Source organism: Rhopilema esculentum, chromosome 21 (assembly GCF_057945365.1).
Source record: "Rhopilema esculentum isolate cy_ngs chromosome 21, ASM5794536v1, whole genome shotgun sequence".
NCBI lineage: Eukaryota > Metazoa > Cnidaria > Scyphozoa > Rhizostomeae > Rhizostomatidae > Rhopilema > Rhopilema esculentum.
The window spans coordinates 2459505-2479084 of NC_142835.1; the positions used below are offsets into that span (position 1 = coordinate 2459505).

At 36.7% G+C, this 19580-nt stretch overlaps 2 protein-coding genes across 2 annotated transcripts; both read left to right on the forward strand.

Annotated features, from left to right (window-relative positions):
- Positions 1 to 895: 895 nt before the first annotated feature.
- Positions 896 to 7800, forward strand: LOC135684877 (uncharacterized). The gene is made up of 2 exons (XM_065200569.2): positions 896 to 4105; positions 7151 to 7800. The coding sequence occupies exons 1-2, from the start codon at positions 3098 to 3100 to the stop codon at positions 7571 to 7573; spliced, it is 1431 nt and encodes a 476-aa protein (XP_065056641.2). The 5' UTR covers positions 896 to 3097; the 3' UTR covers positions 7574 to 7800.
- A 2515-nt stretch (positions 7801 to 10315) lies between these two features.
- Positions 10316 to 17785, forward strand: LOC135684891 (trans-L-3-hydroxyproline dehydratase). The gene is made up of 4 exons (XM_065200586.2): positions 10316 to 10719; positions 11145 to 11572; positions 12037 to 12165; positions 16454 to 17785. Exons 1-4 carry the CDS (start codon positions 10395 to 10397, stop codon positions 16586 to 16588), a joined length of 1017 nt encoding a protein of 338 aa, XP_065056658.1. The 5' UTR covers positions 10316 to 10394; the 3' UTR covers positions 16589 to 17785.
- The last annotated feature ends 1795 nt before the right edge of the window (positions 17786 to 19580 follow it).

Consider the following 19580-nt stretch of genomic DNA (forward strand, 5'->3'; position numbering starts at 1 on the left):
AACTGCAATTCACGATATCCAGATCTCTTTTAATTGCTTAAAGAGATTTCCAAGGTGGATTGACAACTATAACTGCTGGTTACCTGGCTTTGAAAGTAACGCAAAGTCATTGCTTGAAAAAGTCAAATAACATTTCACGCGAAATCATTATTAAAATCCCAACACGTTATACCGACCATCTGTGCTGAGAGATTTTGGCCAAATCAAAAGTGAATCCATTCAGTTATGTTGCATAAGCTTACATATAGAACAGCAATCCAAAAAAATCGAGTAAGATCAAAGAATTGCATTTAACCTGTGGAAATAAATTTTAAAGTGAGATTGTATAAATAAAAAATATTTGAAAGAGTGCGTTTTCCAACGAACTGGAAGCGTTAAAATCCGAAAATTTGCTTTTCCTTTGGTGGCAACCATGGTGCCGCCTCAGGTAGTAACTAAATTCCATGTTTGCTCCAATGTACTGATCTATAGGGTTAGAAGGTCTGTTGTTATCGTGTAAGTTTGTGTTGCGAATTACATGCCACACAAGCTTATGGGAAAACCTTGCGTTTAATTTAGAACGTTTAACGTGCATGCATTTTTTGACAGCTGAGAGCATACGAAAACAAAGTAAATACGTACATCAAAAAATTATGATTTTTCATAAAATCGTGGGGAACCTTTATTCGCTTCATTGAAGAGGATTTTGAAGAGCGTATTTTCTTATCCTTCATATCTTGCTAGAAAAAGGTCCCCTGCTTTGTATTAACCCGTCCGTTTTGTTGTAAGTAAAAAGGGGAGTTTCAGATCAACGCAAAACAGATAGTGACATCTTCAAAGTTTAGAACCCCTCATCTCCCCTCATCTCCCCTCCTCTCCCTCCCTCTCCCCTTCTCTCCCCTCCCCTCATCTCCCCTCCTCTCCCTCCCTCTCCCCTTCTCTCCCCTCCTCTCCTCTCCTCTCCTCACCCTTCTCTCCCCTCTCCTCCTTTCCCCTCTCCTCCTTTCCCCTCTCCTCCTTTCCCCTCCCCTCCTCTCCCCTCCCCTCCTCTCCCCTCCCCTATATATATAGATGATCAATAAAAAACAACTTGATCAACGTTTTGCGATATGCTTCTTCAGAATACACCTTTTCAACTACGACTTTCGCCCCAAATCTCGGCCCAGTTCCCTTTGACGCGGTTAGCTGAAAAGGTGTTGGAGCGTAAAATAAGGAATACAAAGCAAAAGAACAAGAGATAACATATTTTACAAGCAAGGAGAATGATAGCTCAAGTAAATAAAATAAATAATAAACGGCACAAGTAAAGTTTCTAGGCCCAGCCGGAGGTGAGAAAAGCGAAATAAATACAAAAGAAAAAAGAACAAAAGAAACAGCGTGAAGGCAGATGATAAACCATCCAGAAATGCGCAAGAAAGAGAAAGGATGAATGCTGTCTCTCCCTATCATGAAATAAAAACTAGACAAATATTAAACGCAAATTGCATAGAATAGGAAGAATAGAAAAAAAAGAAAATATTATTTTTTGCCAGTTTTACTATTTCGAGTATTTCAATGCACAGATTTTTTGGACGTGCGACGAGCATCGGGCATTTGTCTCACTTCAAAGCGGATCGCTATACAAACCTGTATGATCTTTATATAGAAGTCTTACAGCGCGTTCTTGTAACTTTTTAATTGTCTGCAATGATTTAGAAGATGAAAAATACCAGACCAAGTGACAGTTACTGAAGTTAGAATATACAAAGCTCTGGACAAGAATCTTTTTCTCCTAGAAACCAAACTCAAGTTTGTAATCCAACGCTACGCCTAAAAGCTCCACTGTCTCCTCAGATTTGATTTTTCGCCATCAATGATTATTTGTTCTCCATTAGTATTTGTGTGACTTTTCATAAGCATTGTAGCATGAAATTTTTCAGGGTTTGCAATCATTTCATTTTGTTCTAACCATGATAACGCAACCCCAAATTCGTTTTGCGAAGAATTTATAAGATCGGACATGCTTTTAAAAAATTAGCAAGTGTATTGTCATCTACATAATTATAGAGCGTTGCTTGTTTAATTAATAGGAAGACATCATTTATGTAAAAGTTGAACAGGATTGGTCCAAGCACAGAGCCCTGGAGTACACTAGTCATAACCTCTTGGAGTGAGCTATATGAATTTTTATCCAAACATATTGTTTTCTTCTTTTGAGATAAGAATAAATTTGAACTAGAGCATCTTCATTAAATCCATACGCATGTAGTTTGGCGATAAGCAAATCATGTCAAAAGCTTTCGAAAGATCCATTAGGATTGCAACCTGTTGGGTTGCATACGCTCGTCCATACATCGCAATGAAGACTGAAAGCGTGTAAACTAAATGTTGAACCAGTTGATTTATTAAGACTTCTTCATATATCTTTGAAAAGCTAATAAAAGACCACTAACTGGGCGCAAATTTTATTTCTAATATGCGGTTAGATTCCCCCTTATCTAGGGGGCCAACTGCCCCTTTTTGCATCGTTTGGGAAATGGAAATTACGAATGCTGCAGTTTACTGTCGGAATTACAAATGGGCTTGTTATGAGCGTGAACTTGTAAACTCATTTGTAGCTAGGGATACAAGTTGCGGGGAGTTTATCGTGCTGCTCGACATGTGTTCGACTTATAAATTGGTCGATTTTTGAAAACTCGTCAAATGTCGTCCTTATCATTTTTGTATAACTTTTCAGATATTCAGTTCTTATTTTTCGGACAATTTTTACCTAAAAAATGCCGAGTAAGCATTAAAAAAGTTTTAGTCTGTCGAGTAAAAAGCTGATTCACAACTCTTAAAGGATGCTACATCCCCCACACATTATCAATGTAATCTCTTTGAATTTTAACAACGAAGGGGGTTGCCCCCCCCCCCCCCCTCGGCACCTCGGCTTTAACCGCAGGACTAGCATGAAGATAATCAAACTCTTTGTGGAGCAGGTGGGAATCATTTTGCTCATCTGATTATGCTTTAGAATTTTAACTCTTAACCATACGACAGCTGCACAATCTTTCATAGAGTCGACTACCATGTTTCTTGATTTGCAACTTGCTCGCCAAATGCACAACTAGTTTGTTGTTTCGTAGGGCCAATCAAGATGGAAGAAGCAGCCAGTGAAGAGGATACGTACTTTTTCGTTGCTTCCTTGCTACTGTTTCTAACCTCATTGCTAAGTAATGGTATTATTCTGGTAGTGACACGCAAAAGCACTGTTTTTAAGGACACTGGTCAAGCTCGTACAGTCATCAGGCACACTGCTGTTGTCGACATTTTTGCTGCACTTGACTGCCTTATGTCGGCGCTTGGCTACTTTGACAAGCGTCTTATCACCGGCAGTACGGTTGTTTGTGAATTGGATGCTTTTCGAGCAGGGGTCTCAAAATCGCAGGCTCATAATGCGTTAATCTTCCTGGCTTTAAATCGATACTTCTTGGTCGTTCACCCCGAAACTTGTCACAGGGTTTTCTCCAGACGCATGACACCTATCTACATAGCCTGCTTTTGGGTAATATCTTTTCTTATTTCTATCATTTTGAGAGTGCTCAACCATTACCCTGAATACAGTTCTACGTTCGGTTCTTGCTTCTATTCACCTAATTCTGTTTCTGGTCCCGTTCTCTTCTCTTTTCGTGTCATCTCTGTTTTGCTCATCGTTGCCTGCTACGTCGGGATCTTTTGGAGAATCAGGAAGCAAAGAAACCGTATGCAGCAACATAAGAAAAAGGAGAAAGTAGCAGGCAGTCCACCATCACTTACAATAGCACAATGCAGGGACACGCTCAAAACTGAAAGATCCTCCGAGCAGTTGGACAGCCAGAATCCTCAAGCCGATGTAAAGAATGCTTCAGAAGTGCTTTATGGCTCGACATCATTGAAATGTGTGTCTGAAAACAAGCCTTCTAACTTCGAAGATAGATCTGAGTCAAAGAAGCGAGAGTATCAAAAACCACAAGAATCTTCAGAAGAACATTCTGCCATAGCAAAGGACACCCATGACGAATCTATAGACACACAGGCATCAACAGGTCGTAGATCTGCGGATGATATTCATGTAATCTCCTTGTGTTCCCAATCTGTGTTTGTCAATCCTGAATCATTCTTCCCGGTGAGTATATTGCACATTTACACGTATACAAATATGTTCTACTCCGCAAATTTTTCTTTCTGGATTTAAATTTGTTTCATGTAGCATTTTCAATTGTAATTTAATCGTCTATGATATCCAGATCATGCGCAAGCGGTTTTCGAATGCTCTATTAGAACAGAAAAAGACCTGCCAAAGTATGGCATCTTTTAAAACCGTTATTTTAAAAGAATCAGTGACTAATGTTTGAACCACCAATTTTTGAGCTACAGTCCCATCCCAAGCTCTCTTTATGAATTTCGTTTTGACACCGGAGCGGCACTAAAATAATTAAAGAAGCGCGTTTCATTTTTTTAAAGTTGGAAAATAGTATTTTAATATTTTGAATAATGTTTCTTTAAGTCGGAAAAATACTCTTCAATATGGTATCAGGTCAGTTCGTTTCTTTGGAGCAAAACGCTGGAATAACATTTCTCTGGAGATAAAAAATACATCATCTGCTTGCAGCTTTTGTCGTAAACTTGAAAAATTGCCCAATCAACTTTAAACAGGGGATGCTCTCTCCTCGATTAGCCTAGCTACTGAGAGAGCCCCTCCTTAAGAAATTCCCTTACAATACAATTCCTCTTCTGTTTCTCTTGCAATCTTGTATTTGCTAATTAATTTTGTTTCTTATATTTGTTTGTATTTAACTTCAGTTATTTTGTGTTTATAATTGGTGTTGTATGTAGTGGAATTTTAAATTATACTGAACTACTACTACATTTGTAACAATCCAATTTCCAACAATCTTTTACAAGACAATAAGTTCAGGATTAGTTCTCAGTTTCTAAATTTTTTGCCGAGCCTCGTACTAAAATGTTTTTTAACGTTTAATTAAGCTCCGTTTACAGTTACACTCCGTTTGCCGTCAAATGGCAAGTTTGGTTCCAAGCTTTTAAACAATTGGGTGCAAACGGTGGAATTTAGCATGCATTTCGGTCCGGGTACAAAAACGCATAGCAATTTTAGGTATGTAAAAATGTACCCAAGTCTCAAAGGCTCTTGCTCAACCGGCATGCTTTGCGATGCGACTTTATATTCAAAACCGGCCTAATATCATACTGCATGAAACACAGTCAACTTTTCCTCGTCTAAAAAGGCAGCTACCGTTAAGCATACTGTTTATGCAAATGCCTTTAAGCAATTGGGAACCAAAACGAATGATAGAATTTAACATTCAATGCAAAACGGTCCGGGTACACAAATGTTCTGGTCCATATTGCTCTGATATTAAGAACAATCGAGCTATTTCAACAATAGGTATTTTAACAATAGCGATTTTTCAATTTTTAGTTAAGTCAAATCAGCATTCTTTGTTTTTAATTGAAAATAGGATTTTTGTGTCGCAGAACTATACTGAAATCTGCATAAACTAAAACTGTTAAATGTATCAACTAAAAGTTGTAGTTGGTTGAATTGAACATCTTGTAACTGAAAACATGTAACTAACTTAAGGAACAGAATTAAGTTTGCTGAAAATAACCGACAAGGAGAATTCTCGAAAGAGTCAGTTATCTGAAATATCATTATCATTTTCAGATTCAGACATCGCAATGAAGCTAGCATCGCTTTGTTTGTGAATCTGAATCACTTCTTTCGTGTTTGTCTTGCTCATCTTCTGCATCGTAAACATTAAAAGGGTGAACAGTGGTAGTTCATCGCTGTCTTTTTCTTGGTGGTTCTTCTCTGAAAACATCAACCTTTTCATAGCTATCGTCGTCATCAGGGCTCACCGTTCTCTACTAAGCATGGCGATTAATAATTGAGACCACTATTTACCGAGACGCCCGAGGGGCAAATCACTCTTAAAAATGGCGTACGAGAATAATAATCACTAGTGATTGATTTTTGATTAAATCAATTTTGTGTGTGATTAATTTGATTTTTATTGATTAAAGTGATTAATTTTCGATCAATTTATGATTAATCATAGATTACAAAATGCTCTCAAACAATTTCATACGCAATAAACGTCGTTTGAACGCATGACAGTAAACTAATTCATAAGGTGTTTTGTTAATGTTCTCAAGCGTGTGTTTGCAGATTTTCGGATGTGTTCATGAAATATTTGAAAAAGTGTGACAGAGACATTCTGAATATTGCATTTTTCAATAACATATGCGGATAGACGTGGTCAAAGATTCTAATATATATTCATTTTTTAATTAATTTCTGTAATTAATGCTATATTTTGTGATTAATTTGATTTTTTTAATAATATGATTAATTTGTGATTAAAGTGTGATTATTCTCAAGAGCGTACGTGATTTTAAACAGCGATTTGCCCCTCGGAGACGCCAAGGTCCGAGGGGGACCAATGCTTTCGGGATGCTCGTCGGGATGTAACTGTTGTCTCTTAGAAGGTTAAAAACTGATATTTGTAACCAAAAATTTTCTAGAGTTTGTTCGGGAGATAAATCATGCCCGTCTCCCAGACATGCACTAGCCCCCGTTTCAGGGTCATTGCTCATGCGCATTACCACTTGAACCCCTGACGGGAAGTTGTGTGGTCCCAAACAGAACAGCTGTGCGAATACTGTTATTAATGCGCATGTGCTATGACCCTGCAACACTGATTGGTTTAAGACGGTATTGTTTCAAAACAAAGAGCCGAACAAGAGCTCTGAAGGAAACAAAGGACCGAACAAGAGTTCTGGACGAAATGACACGCTAGACCCAAATTTCTATTTCTTCTCGCTCTCTTTTTGGACGTTTTTGTGTTTTTGGCATTGAAACAAAAACATTGATATTTTCCATTTCTCCTTGATATTTTGTTATATTTCTATCACAGAATGGTAGAAACTAAATTGAATTTACTAGGAATTGCGTTTTTGCTGACGTCATTTCTAGACTCGCGCTACAACAGCAAGATTTGTTCTTCATCGTCCTAATACTTTTGTTACGTAAGTGTTCACTCTAGAGAGTGTCGGACGAGGCGTACTTCAGTATGCTATGTTTTCATATTTAGATAGGGAGTTGTTTTAATCAATTATTCAATTTTACTTTTTTTTCTCTTTATTACAGAGTAAACCTTCAATTGACAAACTTTCACAACATGATAACAGAGAAAATTTCACAAGGAAGCAGCCCATGTCTGCACTGAGCCATATACGAGAATCACCACAATGTCCGTCACCTGAGCGCGAAAATTCGCGTTCACATGCCAAGTCAACCACCACATCTGCAACGAACCAGGCACCACAACGGCAACGCAGAAACAACCTACTCGCAGCAATTGTTTCCATCACTATCTTTTATTTCCTGACTTCTACACCATCCATGGTCCTCACAGCTTACAAAACCTTGCCTGTAGGACCACGGGCAGCGGCAAATATCCGAAGGATTGCTCTTCTTCTTTATTACACAAATTACTCCATCAATTTTGTGATGTTCGCCGCAATGAAGAAAACGTTCCGCGTTGCTGTCAAAAAACTGTTTGGGTTTTAATGGACTTTAAGTGGGTTTGTGCAGTTTTTTAATAAGTACTGGTGGTTATTTATAATATGAATACTGTATCAAGGTTTAACGTATTTGTTTCACATTGATAAAATAATCCTTTACGTTAAACGCTTCCAAAAATGTTCGATGTTTCAAGGGCAATTGGGTTGCCAGGCCTTTCAGCAGTCTATATAAAAACATTCAATTATGATATAAAGCAGCATATGAATAAAATAGTTCAGGGCCCGCGCCACCCCCACTCCCCATTTTTTTGGTAAGCAAAAATATTTCCAAAGAGGTCCTGTTCTGAAGCACTAAATTCAAATTTGACCCATAGAAGTTGGCCCCTCCACTTTGAAATTCGTGGCGTGGGCCCTGTAGTAGCCTTTTCCCGGAAATTGAGAACCTTTTTTGAAGAGATGAAAGTTCAGCAAGAATTTGTAGAAACTATTTCAATTTCCATTAATAAGAATAAAATATTGGTGTTTGTTATTTAAAGCATTTTAATATAATGCTTTTATTGAGTATATTGTTGTAACGGAATAAAAAATCAAATTTACATCTATGGGTAGCATATTGTGGATAGACATAAAATACAAACCTCTATTCCTTTTTTAATCTCCTTGTCACGGCACAAACCTCTTCATCTTCTTTACTCGTTGCGGGTAAGTATAAAACTTATGGCTTTTCATAAATCTTAGTACTATTTGAATATTTTTACGTAGTTGTCCCACTATTATGTCTTTACGATCATTTGCATTGGAACTGTTGTCTTTACAATCAGTCGTTCTTTTAAAACCTTAGAGGGACATTAGATAGGCAAAACTTTCAACAAGTCCTTGTTGCGTATAACGGCAGAATGGGATACGTGCCCACAAACTTAAAGTTCTACATTTTAATACATAGGCTACAAGTTTGCCATGAATTCGCCCTACCTTACTACATAACAATTAACAGACTAACAGCCGTGCATATGTTTGGTTTGGAGGTGCACAGGTTGCTATCAACTTTGCCAATGGCGGATTAGCAAATAAGATATTTTAAGGCCGACTTCTGCCAAGAAAAAAATATCATATTCTAACAAAATGTTAGCGTCATTAACATATATTGCAAAAACATGAAGCAACAAGTTTAGATGTGCGACAATTACAAATTAAGATAAAATGTAATTACAAAAATGTCAAACCGTGTCAATACGTGTCGAACCAAATCCTTTTAGTATGCTATAGTTAGTATCTAAATCAAGTTGCTTGTTACTGATTTTATTTTTAGCGGAGTTGTAGAGATAAGCGTGTTAGAGGTCTGGGAACGAGTGTATAGACCATATACTCGTTTGGAGGTTTTTGGTCTAAAAATAGCATTTGGGGCATTTTGATGATGGGTGTGAATCAAAATCGCATTACCGTGTTATTATTAGCATTTATACCAATTTTCATGTCATTAATTTCGTTTTCAACAAAGTTATAGAGGTAATCAATTTAGGAGTCTGGGAACAATTCTAAAATTAGTATTTGAGGGGCATTTCACAGATTGGGTCCCGACCCCATCTTATTCAGCATATCAAACTGTGTATTTGTGCAGTTTTTCATGCTTTTATCGCAATTTCCGCAAGATCGTCGTTTCAGAGACCTTGGCTACTACCCTTATTTGGAATAGAATTCGACAGTAGGACTTGAAACAAAAGATTTTTCAATAAATTTTCGAAAAGTTATTGGTTGACTAAGCCATGCAAAGTCTGGCGTTTTTCTGGTCATTAGAATCCTTATTAGAAATTAAAGTTTTCTGATGAATTGCGTCTCAAAAACGTAAATCTGCGTGTAAAAGTTACAACTGAGAACATTCAATATCAATATTGATGCACTAAACCAGCAAGACACTGGGCGAAATAAGCTAGATTCCTTTTGTGATATCTTTGGGCTTTCAAATCTAGTGATTTCTAAAACATGTTTTACTAACAAAAGTAGTTCTTTCATTGATGTCATTCTAACACATCGGCCGACATGTTCTAAAAAAACTTCTGTGTTTGAAACTGGCTTAAGTGAGTATCATAATTTTGTCATAACGGTTTTAAGTCTCATCTTCCAATACTTAAGCCTGAGTTGATAGAATATCGCTGTTACAAAAGGTTCAATGCCGAAAATTTCTTGTCATCGCAAAAGTTGATAAAATCAATTGTGAATAGCAAGCTAGAAGTAAATAATAAATGTAAAAAAAGTAAAACTTACGAAACTTCACTTAGCTCAACTTAACTTAACTTGACTTAAATGATTTTAGAGCTAGTATATTTTAGATAATTATATTCCTCTGTTCTGATTGGCCAATAAGAGTGATGTTGAGTCTCAAAACAACATGTCGGAAACAAAAACGTGTACAAGTATGTAATTGAACTTATAAACATTAAACAATTTCTTGACGGTACAAAACAAATATTTTACAACATACATTCGTCAGAGTTTTGTTTGATCTTTATGCTCTGAGGAGTGTCAGACGAAAAAGCTTTTGTTGTGAAATGTTTGCTTTATTATTCGTGGCCATTTTGAAATTAAACTTATCTATATATTACGGAAAAAGTTACTACCGCTTAGGCTAAAAGCTACCTCTAAGGGTTTTCCAAAATTTTGCAACAGGTACGTCAACTTGAACAATCAAATCCCCTCCTGGGTCTATAAGAAAGAAATATTTAGAGAGGAAAAATTTTTCGGTCTCGTTTTGTCAGAATCTGTGCCATAATGAGGCTAATTAGATAGGCTAGATCACTTTAGAAAAAACTTTGTCACGGTCCACGAGATATCAGTGCAGTTAGACGGGGAGTGAACTAAAAGACAAAAAAATGTTAATAGAAACTGTAGAAATGCATACTGGAGGTGAACCACTTCGAATAATAACTTCTGGGTATCCAGAAATTATCGGAGACACTATCCTGGAGAAGAGACGTTATGTCCGGGAGCATTTGGACCATCTTAGGAGACTCCTTATGTTTGAGCCTCGGGGACATTACGACCAATATGGAGCTTTGCTTGTCAAACCTGATCATCCAGAAGCTGATATTGCGGTAATATTTATGCACAACGAGGGTTACAGTACAATGTGTGGACATGCTGTCATTGCGCTTGGAAGATTCGCTATTGACTATGGTTATAAAAAAATCCCAGTCGGTACGTTTTTTTTGGCCACTTCCAACCAAGCAGTTTTTGCCCATTTTGCCCAATTGCAAGGTTGTTTCGAGTCATGCACAAATATGAGCAATCAAAATATAGCCCAATTTGAAGAATTCATCATTGGTCATTCATCATTCATCAAGTTGTTGATTTGTAAAAGAATTTAAAGAATTTTTAACAAAATATCTTGATATTTTGGTGAATTTTTAACCATATATGCTTTAAACTGTGTTTTTATACCTATTTGGCAACTTATATTTTGTAAGTGATTGTTGATAGAAATTGCTCCAACCCTATCCAAGAGTCCTGCCTCTATAACCAATTTTCAACTATTATACTAATTTTTGCAAATTCATCAAATAATAGATCATTAAAAGAAATAATCATCTTAGAACTATGATTTTTTGTTTATTCTTCTGCAGACTCAAAACACCAACCTTCACATTCAGTAAATATACAGTGTCCCTGTGGCCTGGTCAGAACTGAAGTCAAAATGCAGAATAGAAAGCCAATGACTGTTAAATTCTTAAGCGTCCCTTCATTTGCTTTTGCAACTGATATTACAATAAACACTTGTAAGTATGGACCATTGACTCTTGATATTGGCTATGGTGGGGCATTTTATGCATTAGTGTCTCAAGATAAACTAGGAGTTGATGTGGAAACATCACCGGTTCGAGATCTGGTAGATGCTGCTGATGCCATAAGTACTTGTGTGAAAGAGCAGGTCAAAATTTTACACCCAGAGGAAGAAGATCTCTCTTTTCTGTATGGCACTATAATCACTGATGGCAAAGACAATTTCTCTGATGAACCAACATCCAATCTCTGTGTTTTTGCAGACAGACAGGTATCTTGTCTTTGTTAACCCTCTGTCCTTGGTGTTTTTTCAGTCATTATTTGTAATTCATTAGTAGTGGTTGGTATCAGTGATAAGATGTAATGGTTTATTATCATACTCTAATACTAGATTATGATGTACATTTATGTAATAGTTTATTGGTTGTTTAATGGCCCATGATGATTTTAGTCAATCTTTGGGTGAATAAATGGATAATATCTTCAAAAAACGTTTTTGGATGTCAGTTTATTATTGTTGGTATTTCCCTTAACAATTAATGTTGTGTTTTGGCAAGTCATTAATTGTTATAATCCCTTGGACCTTGTAGTAAATATATGTTTGTTTCGGCACTACACTTTCAAAATGTTTACTCTAGTAACTGGAGCTACTCGTAGCTATCTAAAGAAGCAAAACTTATTAAGAAGCAAATAACAATTCACTTCTTCTTTTAAGACTTTCCTTAATATATGTAGGTAGATAGATGCCCAACTGGTTCTGGTGTCACAGCTAGGATTGCGGTACAATTCGCCAAGAATTTGATTCCTCTACGAGCTGAAAGAACATTCAAAAATGGCCCTGTGAAGTCAACTTTCACTGGACAAGTAAGTATGAAATACCTTAATTCGCCACAGGCTACAAACATTGATAACACAATAATAAATAGTTCATGAACGACCAGTCTATGTTGTCGGCAAGTGGTGACTACATGCGTTTTATCGCTCTTATTTCCAATGTTCTGATTGGAAACAACTTTAAAATCTTTGCTTGTAATGGAGTGACACTGATTGTCAACTGAAATTATTTTTCATTCATTTTTTTCCGTTTGCCTATTTTACATGTTGAATCAAATTTCCCCAATCGTGTCTGTCGTCTCTTGTTATAACATGATGCTTTGATACCATTCTTGATAAGTTCAGACAAGGTTCAGAATTAGCTTTAAAAATAGGTTCATTGTGAAGCAGCATGTCTTTGTTGCTCCGTCCATGTGATTTGCAGAATCTAACCGCTCGGTAGAATTAACCAAGCCGTAAAATGTTCCTTGTAAAGGCGAACTTGCATTCACCTTTTGACAGGGGTAGGACAGGTGTGATGTCATTTATGAAGGCCCTCTTTTTATAAAAGAAATCCACAAGAACTGACTTACCCCCACTTCAAAAACGCCCCAAAATGCTATTTTTAGACTGGGGTACCTGTACCTATTACTAATTCGGATACTTCTTCATATCTTTTAAACTATCCAAGTAATTAACCCGGAACTTAGACTTTTGGCGTAATTGGACATGCTAAATAAGATTAGATACACACCCCACTTGCAATGACATCCTGATTGTTGAATAAGATGAGATTCCTCTAAAAACGCCCAAAAGCTTTGTAATCACGAAGAAGTTGTTACTAGAATGTTTGTCTTCGTGAAGAGTATTTCCAGTTCAGGACATGAAAGAGTCGCAATCAAAACGGTCGACACTGATGTTATCATAATAGCAATCACATTGTTTCGTCAGCTCAGTTTAGTGCAGATTAGGATCGACAAATCAATGTGGAAGATGCAAAATCTGTTTGGAAGATTTTTCCTGGGGTTAACTCGTCGCTCTATTATGTGCTACTGATTATGAGCGTAACCGACGTTAGTGGGGTTCGAGCAACTCCTAAGAGTCCCCAAGCCTTTGGGGCCCTTAGGATGGGCCCCCTAAAGGCTTTCACGATACAGGTTTGTTTGCATTAGTGAAAGTGGAAATTCCCCAGTTAACACGTTACACTGAGTTCGCAAATACCAGTGGTTTCCTTCTAAACGAGACAAATGCAACCGTCGCAGTTGCAACTCGCCAATAGAGAGTTTAAGCACGGGCGACGATAACGATACCGATAACGATAGATGTCTAACTCGGGTCATGCTGCGTACTGCCGAGTGAGGCAAATTTCTTTACTTCCGCCATTTTAAATAGTGGCAAAAAGCGAGCTGCAATAGGGTTCAGTATGGAAAATTGCTTGTTTTAATGAATGATTTTCTCGTGGCTCGCAACTATTTCAAGGCCTTCTCTGATGCAGGCAGTTAGAGGAGATGTAAAGCAACAACACATAACAATTTTTTGGGGTTTTTAAACAGATTTTTAAAAAAATTTGGCTCTTTTAGTTTACGCAGTTACGGGGGGAATATAGCAGTGGCCTGTCGTGTTTTCATGAGTTGAAAAAGTATGTGCTTGCAATTTTTATCTTCATATAAATTAGAAAGAACTTTTTGAGTATGTTATCTAATGATATAGACCATTTTAGATATATAATTCTTTAATTTTTCTGTCTGTCGTTTAGAACCTAATATGGCATGAGTAGGAAAGTGCGAATGTTTTATATTTAGTCTGTCAAATTGAATTTGTAGAAAAGAAATTTGATATGAATCGAATTTCTTTCCTCTTGTTAAGGCCAAATTAGTAATCTTTGTCGTGAAAATGTACCCCGGAGGTATTTTATGGGCCTAAAGAATAGGGGAGGGACGCATTGTGCTGAAAAATATTTGCAAGCAACGAGTGTGGTTTTGAAATAGTCCAAAAATATCAATGATTATATAAAATCAAAAATTGGTTACTATATTTAGATTCTGTTATTAATATCCAAGCATTGAATTATGACCTATTTTCGGCTTTTTCTAGAGTTAGGCCTAGATATTTCATAGCAGTTTCTGTGAACAAAAAAAGAAAAAGTAACTAAATCACATCTTTGTACAAATGTGTTAAGAAAATTATGCATTGAGTGGCTAAACACTGTTGCTGGATCCGTTTTAAAACAGATCAGTCATTATTTTCTGGAATTTCGACGAGACCTAAAACATTACAGCAAGCACCGCGACTGTAAATGCTTGGAATTTGCGAATGACGGCTTATTTTTAAAATATTAACGTTAATTCATAAATTTAAGTGCAATATAAGGCCACTCACCAAATTTCACATCGATGTTTGAAAGAGAAGTGAACGAAAGCAATCCTTACTCTTGCCAAATTTATAAGGGCTCAGTATGGAGCAAGTTCCTTTTTGCCACTATTCAAAATGGCGGAAGTAAACAAATTTGCCTCACAGCGTACCCGCGAGTTAGACTTCTAGCGCCTTCGGCGCTTCTATATCATTGCAACTCGCATATTTTTGGGGAATGATTTATTTCAAATTCTTGTCATTTCCATATCAAAGTCTGATAACTGAGTTCGATATTTCCGGGATATTCAACTTGTATTTTTTTCCATCGGTCAAAGTGTAAACAATGACAGTTTCATGATGAAAATGAATGGCCTTCACCATAATGCATATGCGTTTATCTCAATGTCTCGTAAAAGGTGTCCAAGAAATGTTCACTGTTTTTCATTCCACGCTGTTGTCACCTGCATCAATGTTGCTAATTCTACTGTACAGGAAAGAGAGCTTTTTGTGCATATTCAAATTCTTGTAATTAGATGATAAGATGACCCACACAACAGAAAACATGCATTTGCCTTAATGTCTTCTACAAGGAGCTCAACAGATGTTCGCTGTTTTTCATTCCAGGCTATTTGCATTCATCTTTTTGCTACTGTTCAGGAACTCTTTTGATACAAATTTGAATTCTTCTGACTAAAGTAGATGGCCAACACAACAGAAAACATGCATTTGCCTTAATGTCTTCTACAAGGAGCTCAACAGATGTTCGCTGTTTTTCATTCCAGGCTATTTGCATTCATCTTTTTGCTACTGTTCAGGAACTCTTTTGATACAAATTTGAATTCTTCTGACTAAAGTAGATGGCCAACACAACAGAAAACATGCATTTGCCTTAATGTCTTCTACAAGGAGCTCAACAGATGTTCGCTGTTTTTCATTCCAGGCTATTTGCATTCATCTTTTTGCTACTGTTCAGGAACTCTTTTGATACAAATTTGAATTCTTCTGACTAAAGTAGATGGCCAACACAACAGAAAACATGCATTTGCCTTAATGTCTTCTACAAGGAGCTCAACAGATGTTCGCTGTTTTTCATTCCAGGCTATTTGCATTCATCTTTTTGCTACTGTTCAGGAACTCTTTTGATACAAATTTGAATTCTTCTGACTAAAGTAGATGGCCATACAATAGAACACATGCATTTGTCAAGTAACGCAATATTGTTGCTTCAGAGGTCATCGTTTTGTTCTACTATCGGTCGTCTCAGCGTCTTTCAGTAAATGAAGCGAGGAGGTTCCTTTTTACAAAATAACCGAGGAACAAAGCAGGCCTATTTTAATTGGGGGGGGGGGTGCTAAAGCCGAATAAAAAGTAGCTAGACTGGTGATTCATTGGTAATTTTTCAGTGTATAAACGCTTACCAATCCGGCAGTGCTGACCAGTTTGTTTTCTATTATTACTGAATTTCTATTATGAAGACTAACCTAATATTTTATGTACGACGATTTTGCCCAAATAATCATGTTATTTAGCATCTCAAATTACTCCAGATAACCAAGTTTCGGGTTTTTAACTTGCATAATTTAAAGAAAATGGAGGAAGACCCAGAAGAGGACTGGGTACTGGTACCCGAATCTAGAAATAGCTTTTAGGGGCGTTTTTGAAGTCGGGTCAGCATCTCATCTTATTCACCATGTCTAATTGTGTACTTGTACCAATTCTCATGCTCAGACACCTCGGAGCGTTGAGATAAGTGGTGGGTCTAAAAAAGTTGTGGAGGGGGGCTGAAACCGAAAAAAAAATGGGTTGACTTGTGATTCATTGGTAATTTTTTTGCATTTTTGGCAAAAAGTCCCGTCTCCGCGGAGCTTGCTCATGCTTCATAAAATGCACAATTCAGCTGCCAAGCGACTGTACTATTCTTTCATGTCTTTATTTTTTGCCTCGAATCTTGCACGTCATCAACCTAACATCATAGGTTTTGTTACAGGCATTTGAGGAGACGACGTGCGGTGAATTGAAAGCAGTACGCGTACAAGTTTGTGGTGTTGCATTTTACACCGGCAAGTGCTCATTTACCTTTGAAGAAGACGATCCACTGAGGGATGGTTTTCTAGTGAAGTAAGACGAATTTTTCTTAAAGGTAATGTGTCCAGCTAAAGCAAGCAACTCTGCGGGGGTTTTCAGAAACATGATTTACATGTGATAGCCCCAACCATTACCATCTTTCTGTTTATCTACAGTTTTGACTTTTCATGTGAGCAGTTTTGCATCACAAGAATACTGACCAATCGCAAGCCGTAATTTTAATGGATGGCTTGAGAGGTTTTGTATACGCAATCCTTTTATATGGACACAGTACCTTTATGATAACTGATCAAATCATTTCGGTTAATGTCAAGAAAGAACTTAGACTCAAAGGCTTACTCAGAACTGTTTACTTGTATCTTTTTGTCATATCTACCAAGGTTATGTTGTATTCTTTATGATATTTTTTATAAATCATAAACCTCTTTAACATTGAACATTTAAATAAAATTCATTACTCATTAAGCCCTGGCAAAACGACTAAACATTTCACTAAACAATTCACTCAACTTTTGTTTAGTTAAAAGTTTAGTAAAAAGTTTAGTCGTTTTGCCACCCTGTTCAGTGTTGTTTAGTCGTGTTGAGTGTTGTTTAGCAAAGTTTGATCCTGGTCAAAATGTTTTAGCTTTGTTTAGTGTTGTTTAGCAAATGTTTAGTCGTTTTGCCACCAATTAAACATTTGTTTTGATCGCGCAGGCGCTCTAGCTGTGAAAATCCAAAGGTTTTCGTCTGTTTTCGTTGGTTTTCTTGTCTCTACGTGACCCAAAAAGCCTTCATGAGACATCTGAATATCTCGTTGTACGCCACTGTGTCTTCTTCAACAGTCAAATTTTTTGTCAATGTGCTAAAAAGTCTTCCCTTTCCCCGTCATTTCATCCGATTCTTATTTTTATCCACTGTTTGTGCATGCAACAAAATAAACCAAAAGCAAATTCCTATGCAAGATCCCCAACAACCCAACAGCGTCGTAGCTAGGTCGCTGTTCAAAAAAGTTGAGTGAAGTTTAGTGAAAAGTTTAGTCACGTTTTGCCACCCTCGTGAAACTTCGCTCAACTTCACTAAACAAAAGTTGAGTGAAATGTTTAGCGGAATGTTCAGTCGTTTTGCCAGGGCTTTAGTAAAGATACAACCTTAAAAAGGTGGAAATTGGAAATTATCAAATATTGTAGTTTTCTTCTCATTATTTTTCCAATTATTCGATTTACAGCTCTTTATTTCATTTGATTCAGCAGCATCTGTGGTATTCTTTTTCAAAATTGCTCTTGTCACTGAAATTACTCCATTCTTCTTAATTCTTCATTGCTTTCAGTATAGATGAGTACTTTTCAAATACGACTTATTTCTGTCAAAAGCGCTCCGATTTTTCAATTATCTGGTAAGGAGTCATACATAAAGACGTTCTTGCAGAAGAGGGGGGGGGGTTATGGTTTTGGTGATGGAGGGTGAAATTTTAAAAGGGGAGGAAAGGGGTTTTCAGTCAATAAAAAACATCTCCGTCCATAAATACAATGTCTTCCCTTCCATAAAATCGACGTTCATTTGAACAAAAATTCCAAGAGGTTTTACTTATTTATATATTTGGCAATTGTTCATATACATCTCAATTACATAAAATCAATTATATAACTATATTCCATGATTAATGATTTGGCCCAAGACATAAGATTGATGCCCAAAATTTTAGAACTTTTCGAAAACAGTTACTATTGTCAACCTAAAGCCTTTGATATAGAATGAAAATGTGAATTTTTCAAAACTAATTTTTTTGCCAACCATTTTGTAATTTTTGCAATTTTGCCAAACATTTTGCAATTTTTCGAAGGTCTATGATAAATTGAAAAGTAAGAATTCATTCTCTTTCTATTTTGCCATAGTTTCCAGCCTCTCGTTTCTACAAAAGCTTATTTTCTTTAAGTCAGTTATTTTATAGATAAGACTGTAGGCTTATCTTTAGACTGGAAATATTTTTTCTTTTTTCTTCCCATTTTGCGGTAGATCTGAGGCTTTGGCTCTTAAAAAAGCTAACATTCTTGAAATGAGTAATTTGCAAATATACGCTATAAAAAAATTTGTGTTCTAGGCTGTTTCTTGTCAAAATCCTTATCCTCTGAAAGCAAGTGATTTTGCCAGACTATAGCCTTATCTTTGAGCAAATTCTGTGCTCTCTTAGCTACCCACAGTGCTATTAATCCTAGGCTTTCTTTTGCCAAAAGCCTTATCTTTTAAAAAACGAGTTATTTTGCAAGGCTCTTGCTTTATTCTTAAGCAGACAAGTATTATATTTTTCCTTCCTTTTTACCATAAATACTCAAATTTTGCAAAGACGTTACTTTCTTGAATTAAGTGAAAAGGTAAGGCAAAAGATACTTTAGAATGGGACACCGTATTTCCTCTAAAAAGCGACCACCAATGGAAAGATCCACACTAAAACAATCAAAAATTTAATCTCGTCTACCCTCAAAAAGCGTCCCTCTCAATTTACTTTTTTCATAAAAAGTAAAGGCTTAGAAAATTCGTCAAATCTTTTCGATTTTTTTTCTGCTTAATAAATAACAGTGATTTTTCATTATCAGAGCAAATGAGAATTTAATCTAAATTGGGAATAAACCTAGTATTTTTAAAAACAATTAACGTTGTTTTAAGCCCTGTTTACACTACACAAACTAACCTGGGTTCGCCCTAGGTTAAAACTAACCCAGGTTAGATTTTTGTAGTGTAAACGCAAACTTACCCAGGTTTGCCCCAGGTTAGTCAACCCATCTCAAAAGGTGGGTTCGCCCTAGGTCGAACCTGGGTTAGTTTAGATAAAGTGTAGGTAGTGTAAACGCAAATCTGGGGTGAACCTGGGTTAGTTTCTTTAGGACGCATGCGTAGTGACGGAAATGGCGCCGAATGCAAAAAAAAGCAAAGCGCGAATCCGGAATTCCCTCATTGTACGAAGCCCGCACTGGGAATAATTGTTTTTAAAGTCGATTTATTGTATTCTGTAAAGTTGACAAACAGTATACACGTTGACCGCCGCCATTTTG

Bases quoted from the DNA above. Each gene is read 5' to 3' on its own strand.
- LOC135684877 (XM_065200569.2), top strand. From the start codon at position 3,098: ATGGAAGAAGCAGCCAGTGAAGAGGATACGTACTTTTTCGTTGCTTCC. The intron at 4,106-7,150 runs GTGAGTATATTG...TCTTTATTACAG, and splicing joins ATCCTGAATCATTCTTCCCG to AGTAAACCTTCAATTGACAA.
- LOC135684891 (XM_065200586.2), top strand. From the start codon at position 10,395: ATGTTAATAGAAACTGTAGAAATGCATACTGGAGGTGAACCACTTCGA. The intron at 11,573-12,036 runs GTATCTTGTCTT...TAATATATGTAG, and splicing joins GTGTTTTTGCAGACAGACAG to GTAGATAGATGCCCAACTGG. The intron at 12,166-16,453 runs GTAAGTATGAAA...GTTTTGTTACAG, and splicing joins AGTCAACTTTCACTGGACAA to GCATTTGAGGAGACGACGTG.